General features: G+C 41.4%; 1 protein-coding gene across 1 annotated transcript; it reads left to right on the top strand.

Annotated features, from left to right (window-relative positions):
- The first annotated feature begins 2,157 nt into the window (after window positions 1-2,157).
- ADAM30 (ADAM metallopeptidase domain 30) lies at window positions 2,158-4,302 on the top strand. The gene has a single exon (XM_006861685.1). The coding sequence runs from the start codon at window positions 2,158-2,160 to the stop codon at window positions 4,300-4,302; it is 2,145 nt and encodes a 714-aa protein (XP_006861747.1).
- Window positions 4,303-12,252: the final 7,950 nt, after the last annotated feature.

The raw sequence follows: 12,252 nt of genomic DNA, 5'->3' as shown, positions 1-12,252 counted from the left end.
CACCAATAAGTGCTTCAAGTGCTCTTCACTTTCAGAAAGCAAGGTTGTGTCATGTGTATACTGCAGGATGTTAATGAGTCAATCTTCAGTTGAGATGCTGTGTTCTTTATATAGTTCCGCTTCCAGGTTATTTGACCAGCATACAGACTAAATAAACATAATGAAAAGGATCCAACCTTGACACACACCTTTGCTGATTTTAAACTATTTAGCAACACCTTGTTCTGTTTCAATGACTGCCTCTTGGTCTACCTTCTGTTCTGGATGAGCAAAATGAAATATTGTAGAATTCATTTCACTTCTTGCAATGTTATTCATAATTTCTTATGACTCACACAGGAAAATGCCTTGGCATAGTCAATAAAATATATGTAAACATCTTTATGGTTTTCCCTGCTTTTAGTCAGGACCCATCTGACACCTGCTATAGTGGTTACGAATCGGGCTGCAAACCTCAAGGTCAGCAGTTTGAAACTACCAGCTGTTTCGCGGGAGAAAGATGAGGCTTTCTGCTCCCGTAAAGATTTACACCCTCGGAAACCCTGTACAGGGTCGCTATGAGTCGGAACCAACTCCACGGCACATAACAACAACAACATTCTTCTTATACATATGCCTGTTGTTTCCAGGTTGCTACAAACTTCTTTTCTTAACTTGACCCTAAACCCTGGTAATCTTTAAGAGGTCAATCTTGTTTCTCTCTGATCAGTCCACACATGTCCCTTAAGATATTGTCATCTTGTTCATGGCTTAAGTTAGTATCATTGTGCTAGTGACTCTGAATCAGCCTAACCCAGTATATCAGTAGTCCAGATGGCACCACCCAATGACTCTTCTTCAGTTCTCCACTGGCACCTTCAAATCTACATTTTCCCAATCAAGCTAGTCTTACTTCTTCCTCTCACCTAAATCTATTTATTCTGATGTTCTCTCTATCTGAGTGCAGAAACAATACGTACAGCTGCCTAAATCAGAAACTTGAGCATTATTTTTTATTCTTGCTTCTCTCATATTAGTAGAATTCACTGAATCATTAAGCCCAGCAGAATCTACATTCTGCCATAATTTTTGTAGCTATCTGCTTCTGTCCTTCCCCAGAGAGACAACAGAGTGGACTGTTTTATCAATCCAGGCTCTGGGTTCAACTACCTAAGTGTGTACAACCAAAGTACAGTTTCAATTTTGTAAAGAAATTAGAATGTGCCTGACACACAGTCAGCCTTCCATAAATATCTTGAGTCCCAATGTTATTATTTCAGGACAACATCCCTTGTCTGGATTGTTAACAATTGCTCTTACCTAGTCTCCATGATTCAAATCGAGTCCCTTTGTAATCTCTCCCTGTAAAACAGCCAGAATGAATTTTCCAGAAACAGAATCCCCTCAGACATATTCATGGCCTTGTGATTTATCAGTTTTATGCACCATAAGCCCCTCCGTGGTCTGAGCTGGGTCTTCTTCCCTCTCTGGCTACTCCACACTACAAACATAACCAACTATTTGTCTTTCTCTGGTAGCTTCAGGGCTTTGTTCTCATCTTGGCTACTTTTCTCTTCCTGAAATTCCCACCACAGCACCCCAAGGACAAACAGCAGGAAGAAGGGTCTCTTTCCTGGGCGCACAGCTGGAGCCAGAGCAGCCTCAGGGTGGGAGGGCTCAGGGCTCTGCATCGTCTACACCACCAGTTGCAGGCTCCCTCTCTACTCCTGCCTGTCTAGGTGCCACTCCCCTTTGCCACAAGCGACCTAGAGGAAAGTTGGAAAGGTGTGCAGGTGAGGTGGGCACAGTGGCCTGCAAACCCGCCAGACTCTAAATGGAAGGGATTAACAAGTTCATTTTTCTTTCTCCTATTTCTTCTCTATTTCTGATGCTGCTTTAGGCCCTTCTCGATCCCACGTGCCAGTAACTCCACTTACCTCTTTTATTCTCGCGCACTTTTCCCTCGCTTCGTTCACGTGCGCCCAACGGAACCGCCCAGGAAACAAAGTCCTGAATCGCCTAGTGCTGGGAAGTCAACTAGCCCAAGACCCCGAAGCCGGATCCCCAGCTCTGCGCAGAGCACGGCACGCTGTGCTCTGGCGCCCCTAGCGGCTGTCTCCGGCAGTCAGCCTCGCAAAGGCCAGCGGCTGGAGGATCTACTAGGCACAGAGCTGGGCCATGGCATCAGGGAGGACCTCCCTCTGCCCAGGCTGCCGACTCCTGGGGCTAGTCCTGGCGATGCTCCTGGTTGAATCTCGAGGCGAGGACTTAATTTTGCACCCTGACTGGGGGTTTGACTCATACGAAATCACCATCCCCAAGAAACTAAGCTTCCGGGCTGAAGAGCAGGGTGTGGCCAGGCACGAGGCCTACCTCCTGAAGGTAAAAGGCAAGAAGCATGTCCTCCACCTGTGGCCCAAGAGGTTTCTGTTGCCCCGACATCTGCGGGTTTTCTCCTTCACGGATCAAGGGGATGTTGTGGAGGACCACCCTTACATACCGAATGTCTGCAATTACTTGGGCTCAGTGGAAGAGTCTGAGGAATCGGAAGCTACGTTGAGTACGTGCACAGGGGGCCTCCGAGGCATACTGAAAATTAATGAGGAAATTTACCAAATCGAACCCCTCAAGGATTCTTCCAAGTTTGAACATGTTATATATTTCCTGAATAAGGATCACTTTAGCAATTGGACCTGTGGTTTAACTAATGACCGGCTAGAACTGCAGATGGCCCAGCGCGAGGATATGACTAGAATCAGGGACTTTTCTGGATCCTACATGCACCAAAAGTATATGGAATTGGTCATGTTGTTTGATCATGGTAGATATGTGTTTGTAAATTCCAATCTAACTCAAGCTGTAAGCGACGCCTTTATTCTTACCGGAATTATGGACACCTACTTTCAGGAAATCAGTATAAGGATACACTTAAAAGCTCTGGAAATATGGACAGACAAAGACAAAATAAACATCGAAGTAAGCAAGTTAACTGAAGTTCTAAGCCAATTTTTATTATATAGAAGAGACATCTTAAATGCTCGGATTCTATCAGATTGGTCACATTTATATGTTAAGAGACAGTTTCCCGATGCTCTTGGATGGACTTTTGTTGGGTTAATGTGTACTAAATTGTATGGTGGATCTACGAGTATTTTCCCAAATCTAGATATCCTTGGACCTGGCACGTGGTCTACTCATGAACTTGGTCATGGTTTGGGAATGAAACATGATGAAGAATACTGTCAATGTAAGGGTAAGCATAGTTGCATCATGGGCACTGGACGTTCTGGGTGGAGTAATTGTAGTTTTATCTATTATTTGCAGTTTGTATATTCAGGAGCATCTTGTCTAAATAATGTACCAGGAATAGCTTATATGTTGGAGAGATGTGGAAACAAAATTGTGGAAGAGGGTGAAGAATGTGATTGTGGTTCAAGATCAGACTGTCTTAAAGACAAATGTTGTCAACCAAATTGTAGATTCAAACATGGTGCCAACTGTAGCATTGGTCTTTGCTGTCATGACTGTCAATTTCGCTCATCTGGATATGTATGTAGGCAGCAAGAAAATGAATGTGATCTTGAAGAATACTGCAGTGGAACCTCAAGTCATTGCCCCGTTGACATGTACAAGCAGGATGGAACCCCTTGCAGATACAAAGCCCATTGTTTTAGGAAGGGCTGTCAATCTAGGTTTATGCAATGCCAAAGACTTTTTGGACCTGATGCCAGGAATGCTCCTACTCGGTGCTATGATGCTGTGAATTTAATGGGGGATCAATATGGCAATTGTGGTATCACAGGAACTCATTCCTATCAAAAGTGTAGGAAAGAACATGTACTATGTGGCAGGCTACAATGTATAAATGTCAAAACTGTCCCTGATATGCCAGACCATAGTTTAATAATTAACACTCATCTGAAGAATGAAAATCTCCTGTGCTGGGGCACAGGCTACCATCTCGGCATGAGACCCATGGGAATCCCTGACTCAGGTGTGATAAATGATGGCACCCCCTGTGGAAAGAATAAGATGTGTCTTAACAGAAGTTGTGTTCCTTTCTCTGATCTGCAGTACGACTGTTTACCCGAGAAGTGTAATAACCGAGGCATTTGCAACAATAGGAAACACTGCCACTGCATATATGGCTGGGCCCCTCCATACTGTGAGGAGGAAGGGTATGGAGGAAGCATTGATAGCGGGTCTCCAAGACCGCTACGTCAGGAGGTGCCTTCGTCAGTTCAGATTGTGTCTATTATGCTATTACGCCTTATTTTCTTAATCATCTCAGTGATTATTGTGTTTTTAAGTCACACTATATGAAACAGTTTAAAACTCAATCTGAAAGGAAAAAAAAAACAAAAACCTTAAATAGCACTAGAGACAAAAAAATCTAAGCAAAGAATATGAGTCACAAAACCAAAAAAGTAATCAGGTACTCTTCAGTTACTCAAAAATACAGGATCATTTATGGAACAAATTTATCACTTGTACTAATGGGTTTCATTCTTTTCCCAATATTTTTTACTTAGTTTTCCTTCAAGTTTTGATTGGCAGATAAATACCCTTGTTTTGGAAACAACTCAATGTATTTTGGTAAGTATTCACTGGACCCTTCGTTTTGTATCGTAGATTTGTGTTCTCCAAAAGGTAGGCTGGAATCCTAATCCCCAGTAACTTTTAATGTGACCTTGTTTAGAAATAGGGCCTTTGAAATGCTATCAGTTACAGCCTAAGCTGATGTGATTTTTTCTTAAGAAAGAAAAAGAAAAACAACACAGAGAAAGACATAAAAATCAGTCATGTGAAGGTTGAGACAGGGAGCTGTTGCTGCAAGTCAAGGATCACCTGTAGCTGACTGCATCTGAGAGAGACAAATAATCTTTCTCTGGAGATATCAAAGAGGACATGGGTTTCCTAGTCTCCAGGATTGTGAGACAATGTATTTCTGTCCATATAAGCCACCCATTTCATAGGACTTTGTTATGGCAGCCTTTTGTCATTGTTGTTAAGTGCCATTAAATTGGTCCCAACTCATAGTGACCCAATATAGGGTTTCTAAGGAGCAACTGGTGAGTTTGAACCTCCGACCTTGTGGTTCAAACTGACCTTGTGGTCCAGTGCTTATCCTACAGCACCACAGCAGAATTTAGGAAACTCATATAGATTTTGGTATGAGGAAATGGAGTTGCTGCTATAATAAATGCCTAAAAATATGGAGGTAGATTTGGAATTGAATTATGGATACAGATTGAAAGAACCTTGAGATACTTGATAGGAAAAGTGTAAACTGCCTTCAGGAGATTGTTTGTAGAATTATGGATGTTAAAGGGGCTTCTGACCAGGGCTTAGAAAGAAGTAAGTAGAGCTGTAGATAAAAATTCTGTTGCTTTGTAGAATACACATATTATCATGAACAGAATTCTTTTAGAGATCATTATAAAGTAAAAGTCTAGGAATGTTTGATGGATTAGACATGAAGACTAAATGAGAAGAAAGAGTCAAGGACATTTTCAAAGTTTTCAACTAGAGCTTGCATTGAAAAGCCATTTCTTAGTAGGCAACCCTGGAGAAGGAACACGTTTAGGGAGAGATGGAGAAGGCTTTTAGCACAGCCCAAGTATTGGAATTGAAATGCCTTTAGATGATGTTAGGGACAAGGACCCAGAAATTTCCCCAACCACAATTTTAGCTTTTGCTAAATAAGAACATAGGTACATATGGAAAAGAGTCCACTGCCAAGTAAGCATGGTGGCAGCATTGATGGACTCAAGCATGGCAACAGTAGTGAGGTTGGTCCAGGATCGGGCAGTGTTTTGTTCTGCTGTGCATAAGGTCACTATGGGTCGGTACTGACCTGATGGCACCTAACAACAACAACAACAACACTCTGTCAGTCAGAACACTGTCTAGGCTAGCCCTGGTTATACTACAGCAACCAACCACTCTAAAATCTCAGCACCTTAACTAGTGCATGCATTTCTTGCTCAGGCTATATATTTAGTGGGGGGTAGGCAATACCCAATGGGTAGTGTAGTGGTTATGAATTGGGCTGCGAACCGCAGGGTCAGCATTTCAAAACTACCAGCTGTTCCACGGAAGAAAGATGAGGCTTTCTGCTCCCATAAAGATTTACAGCCTCGGAAACCCTGTATAGGATTGCTATGAGTTGGAACCGACTCCAAGGCACATAACAACAACAATATATATATATAAAGAATCCAATGCTATGGAATGTGTATGGATAGCGTGTTTTGTTCTTTTATGTCTCTATCATGTGGTTTCCCTTTTATCTTTGGCTGTCTTTTTCAATTTTTTCACTGATATAAGTTTAAGAAAATATCCTATCATTGTCCTGAACAACACAATAATCATTGGGAAAAAGAGACAAATGAACCTGATGAGCAACGGGTGCCTTTTCTTGACTAACTTCTCTTTCCTTTTCGCCATAGGTCCACTATGAGGGCTCCCTCCAAACCCTTCCTCCTTACGGAAAGGAGGAGCCCAGTCAAATATGCAGTGGCAGCTTTTTTCTGCTCTTGCAAACCCCCTCGGTTATTGTGCTTCTCAGGCAAACTGTCAAAATGTAGGGTTGTGATTTGGGTGCATTCTCTGTTCACACATACCAAGTTCTCACCACAGGAAGCGCCATCCTTCACCATGCCCAAATCTGGTAGTCCACTGGCTCAAAAGAAGGCATGATACTCGATGCCCCAGTACAGGAGATTTTCCTGTTGTGGATGAGTGGCAATTACAGTCAGTAGTATGATCAGGCATTGCAGGATGGCCTTGACTGACACACTGGCCCCTTCCACATGATGCATTTTCAGGTTTACACCTTACTTATCATATACCCTGGAGTCCACAGTTTCCAAATTGATCACCCAGTAAATTCATGACATTGTAGCTATGATGTGGAACATCCATAGCTCCTTCCCCAAATATACTTTGGCACTGCAGGTACCGAATATAGCAGCCCTTCGAGTAACAAAAGGAACTAGCTCTGCAAGGCTTTTTAGAGTCATTTGGGCAGACACTTGAATTCCCATCACAGTACTCTATGAGGTCACATTCATTCAGTTCTGTCCTACATATGTATCTGGATGGACAAAATTGACAGTGATGGCAGAATAGACCAATGCTATATCTGGCCCCAGGTTTCAATTCACAATTTGGGTGGCAACATCTATTTCTAATACAGTCCTCTTTTGAGCCACAGGCACATTTCCTTCCCTTCATCTAGACTTTGCCTTCACAGTCTTTCAATGATGACTTAAGCAATCATCTCTGGTATATCGTTTAGACAAACCACCATTTTATTTATGAAGTTAAAATAATTGATAAAACGACAGTTACTGAAGCCATCATGCCTAGGACCATGATACAGCTAAACCTGCCTCTCCTGCACTGTCAGAGCTGTGAGTCATTCCCACACCATGTCCCAGCCCATATGTAAACACAAAAGCAGAAGAAATCACGTTTCCTGTTCTAAGAGTTCTAGTGGACACACCATGATATTTATGACAAACACCTTGGAACCAGCTCCACCCATGTGCATTACCAAAAGAATCTTTTCCAAACAAGTGTGACCAATCTGTTTGAATTTGAGGATATTGGACATCTATCTCTTCTATACTTAGAAAAAGAATACAGAGCATTTTATAGTCGTTTGTTGTTGTATTTATGTTATCACTATCAGTCCAGATTTCAAAAGTTTCTAGATGTTTCTGTAGATTCATCGAAAATTTTGAGTCCATAAAATCTACCATAAGAAGTCCTTCACAAATGATGTGGGTCTGGTTGTGATTCCTAAACACAAACGTCTTATGGCCAAATACAAGCTGCAACTCCAGATACTTTTCTGTGGACGTTGTTGTTGTTGTTGTTATGTGCCATGGAGTCGCTTCCGAACTCATAGTGACCCTGCAGGCTGTAAATCTTTACGGGAGCAGAAAGCCTCATCTTTTTAAATCTTTACGGGAGCAGAAAGCCTCATCCCGCAGAACAGCTGGTAGTTTGGAACTGCTGACCTTGTGGTTCGCAGTCCAATTCGTAACCACTACGCTACCAGAGCTCCTTTCTGTGGACATAGAGATCACGATTTTCCAGAAACTCTGGTGGTTCATGGTGGTGATTTAGCTATTTGCCACTCTATTTCTTCATATGTTAAGGCACAAGCCTTTTTAGTGCTAATGTCCTCATCTTTGAGGTGATAAATAATGGCTGAAAGCTAGAGGAGACTTTGAGGGGCTCAGTTTGATAAAGCTGCTCTCCCTCTTCAGTATGCCATGGAGGCCTTCCCCTCTCACCCCCCCACCCCCCGTGAGGAGAAAAGAGAGTGCAAGATGCAGAGGAACTCAGGAAGAAGAAGCAAAAGAACTGGAAAGAAGTAAAGCAAAAGGGAATTAGAAACCAGTGGAATTTACAAAGACCAAAAACATCTGTTCTAGGGCTTACTCTGTGCATCCTTGACATGCTTTGGTGTTACTTTATTTTAAATCAAAGTTGATATTTATCTAGAATTCTGGCTCCTAAATTCTTCCACTTCTTGAGGGGCCTTGTGGTTGAACTTATTGACTCATTCTGGGAAATGTTGTAATCTGCAGGAGGACATGAGACAGTTTTAGGACTTTTAACAGTCAGTGGAAGACAGTCTGTCTGACTAAATTTATGACTGTTTCTAGAGAAAAACTTACTCAGATCAGATCAGAGCAGGATGTCTCTACATGAGCAAGTAGATTAATCCTTGTATTTTCTTGTGGCTATCTGGTCACCCCTGGCCTGGCACCCTGTTTGGCACCTAAAATAGGTGTCAAACTGTAACGCAAAAACAACGAATATCAATTTAATGACAGTGCCAGTCCAAGTGATTGTGTTCTAATGTGATATGTAAGGCTGTTTTCATAGTACATTTAATTAGTAAATGCCGGGCAGTGTTAAGAGGTAGATACAGATGATAATCTAAGGGTTTAATTCAAGGTCAAATTGTGACCTTGACCCGAAGAGCTAAGACCAGGAGAGTTGTGGAAGAACATCATACAGGAAGAAAGACAAGAAAGAAGAAAAAGACCAAAATGGATATCAGAAGAGACTCCGAAATGCGCACTTCAGTGTAGAGATGCAAAAGTTAATGGAAGAAATGAGTTTAAAAAGCTAAACAGAAAGTTTCAAAGGGCAGCTTGAGAAGACCATCAAATATTATCATGAAATGTGCAAAGAGCTGGAGTTAGAAAACCAAAAAGGAAGAACACTCTCAGTATTTCTGAAGCTGAAAGAACTGAAGAAAATAATTCAATCATTGATTTGAAATATTGAAGGATTCTATTGGCAAAATATTGCATGATGCAGAAAGCATCAAAAGAAGATAGAAACAATACACAGAGTCACTGTACTAAAAAGAAATGGACGATGTTCAACCATTTCAAGAGATAGCATATGATCAAGAGCAATAGTACTGAAGGAAGAAGTCCAAGGTGCCCTGAAGGCATTGACAAAGAGCAAGACTCTGGGAATTGATCAAATACAAATTGAAATCTTTCTACAGACTTGAGTCACTCACTCATCTATGCCAAGAAATTTGGAAGATAGTTACTTGGCTAACTGGTTGGCAGAGATCCATATTTGTGCCCATTCCAAAGAGAGGTGACCCAGTGGTATTTAGAAGCCGTCAGACAATACCATTAATATCACATGCAAATAAAATTTTGCTAAAGATAATTTTTAAACGGCTTCAACAGTACATTGAACTGCCAGAGGTTCAAGCTGGATTCAAAAGAGGATGTGGAACGAGGTATATCATTGCTGACGTTAGATGGATCGTGGTTGAAAGCAGTGAATACCAGAAAGATGTTTACCTGTGCTTTATTGACTATTGCAAAGGCTTTCAACTATGCGCATCATGACAAGCTAGGGACAACATTGTGGAGAATGAGTATTCCGTAACACTTAATTGTTCTCATGGGTAACCTGGACATAGACCAAGAGGCAGTCATTTGAACAGAACTAGGGGACACTGAATGGATTAAAATTAGGAAAGGTGTGCACCAGAGTTGTATTCTTTCACTATACTATGTATGTATGCTGAGCAAATAGTCTGAGAAGCTGGACTATATGAAGAAGAATGTGGCATTCGGATTGGAGGAAGACTCATTAACAGCCTGTGATAAGCAGATGACACAATCTTACTTGCTAAAAGTGAAGAGGATTTAAAATATTTATTGGTGAACATCAAAGACCAGAGTCTTCAGTATCAGTTTCCCCTCACTGTAAAAAAAAAAAAAAATCCATAACACTGGACCAACAAACAGCATCATGATAAATGGAGAAAAGATTAAAGCTGTCAAAAACTTCATTTTGCCCAGATCAACCATCAACACTCACGGAAGCTGCAGTCAAGAAATCAAACAACGTATTGCATTAGGCAAATCTGTACAAACCCCTTTAAAGTCTTCAAGAGCAAAGATGTGTAAGTTTGAGGACTAAGGTGCATCTAACCCAAGCCATGTGCTTCATATGCATGTGGAAGTTGGACAGTGAATAAGGAAGACTATAGAAGAATTGATGCATTTGAGTTATGGTGTTGAAGAAGAATATTTAAAGTACCATGGACTGCCAAAAGAACAAATAAATCTGTGTTGGAAGAAGAATGAGAATGCTCCTTAGAAGTCAGGATGGCCAGACTTAGTTGCTGAAACTTTGTACATATTATCAGGAGGGACCAGCCCCTGGAGAAGGACATAATGCTAGATAAAGTGAAGGGTCAGTGAAAAAGAGGAAGACCCTCAATGAGATGGATTAATGACATGGTGGCAACAGCAATGCACTCAAGCTTAACAACGACTATGATGATGGCACAAGACCAGGCAGTGTTTTGTTCTGTTGTGTATAAGGTCTCTATGAATCGAAACCGACTCAATGGCATCTAACAACAACAACAGCTTAGTGTTCTGATGCAAAAGCAAAGATCTAGCCTGAAACCCATCCAAGGACACAGAATAAGGGAGAGAGACCTATCTACTCTCTCAAAGATTTGTTATTTTCAACTCTCTATCCAAGTCTGACTCAGCAACCCAAAAGGACAGAGTAGAAGTAAACTGTAGTCCTGGTGTGGCCCTGTGGGATAAGCACTGGACTGAAAGGTTAGTTTGAACTGCATGGTCAGGGGTTTAAATCCACTAATCACTCCTCAAAAACCATATACAGGGTTGCTATGAGTCAGAACCGCCTTGATGGTACTTAACAACAGCAGTCTTCATAAGTCTTCATCAGGGAGCTGAGGGTTTTTTTTTTTTTTGAGTTCTCAGCCAAGCGCCTAGCCAGTTTGACAACAGGGCTCCTTCCTGTAAAGATTGTTGTTGTTGTTGTCAGGTGCCATCGAGTCGGAACCCACTCACAGTGACCCCATGCACAGCAGAACGAAACAATGTCCCATCCTGGGCCAACCTCACTACCACTGCCACACTTGATGCCATCAATGATGCCACCTGGCCAATCCATCTCGTTAGGGGTCTTCCTCTTTTTCTCTGACCCTCCACCTTACCCAGCATGACATCCTTCTCCAGCAACTGTTTCCTCCAGACAGTTTAATCTGTAAAGATTAAAGCCTAGAAAACCCATGGGCGTCACATGAAGATCACGTCACATGAGGATGCTGTGAGTTCAGATCTACTCATTGAATGTAACTAAAGCCATATGCAAAGGGCTCCTGCCCTCTCAACTCTTAGAGTTTAGCCATGAAAGCAGTAATATATAAATAAACAGTAACAATAAAATGCACTCATTGGTAATTTCTCAGTTATTGACACGTGCTGAAAAGAACAGTGGATCCTTGTAAGCTAAAATTTTGCGAGTTCAAGTTAGGTTTCTCTATTGTTTTGGACTGTGGTTGGGTCTGTTTATTAAAACAGTCCTGGAATAGCACAACTTTTCCACACAATAATTTCTTTGTTTTCCCAGCCCCACCATCTTCCAGTTTGTTTTGACATTATCTGGAACTTTTGTAAGATTTTTTTAATAACATACTTATACTTCTTGATGCTTATATTTTATGAATCTCTTCTAAGAAATGGTAATCAAATTCACAATTATATCAATAATTATTCTCAGTTAAATCTGCAATGCAATAGGATCTTACTCATTGCTCTTTATTCTTCTGGGTTCCATGTTTTTGGACTCAGATTTTATTCTACCTGAGTAAGAAAGCGCTTCATTTTATTTACTTATTTACTGAAGGAGCTCTGGTAGCGTAGTGGTTACGAATCGGGCTGCGAACCT

The sequence above is a fragment of the Chrysochloris asiatica genome, unplaced genomic scaffold (assembly GCF_000296735.1).
Source record: "Chrysochloris asiatica unplaced genomic scaffold, ChrAsi1.0 scaffold00042, whole genome shotgun sequence".
Lineage (NCBI taxonomy): Eukaryota > Metazoa > Chordata > Mammalia > Afrosoricida > Chrysochloridae > Chrysochloris > Chrysochloris asiatica.
Note: the sequence above shows the minus strand (reverse complement) of the source record. Positions and strands in the feature narration are given on the sequence as shown.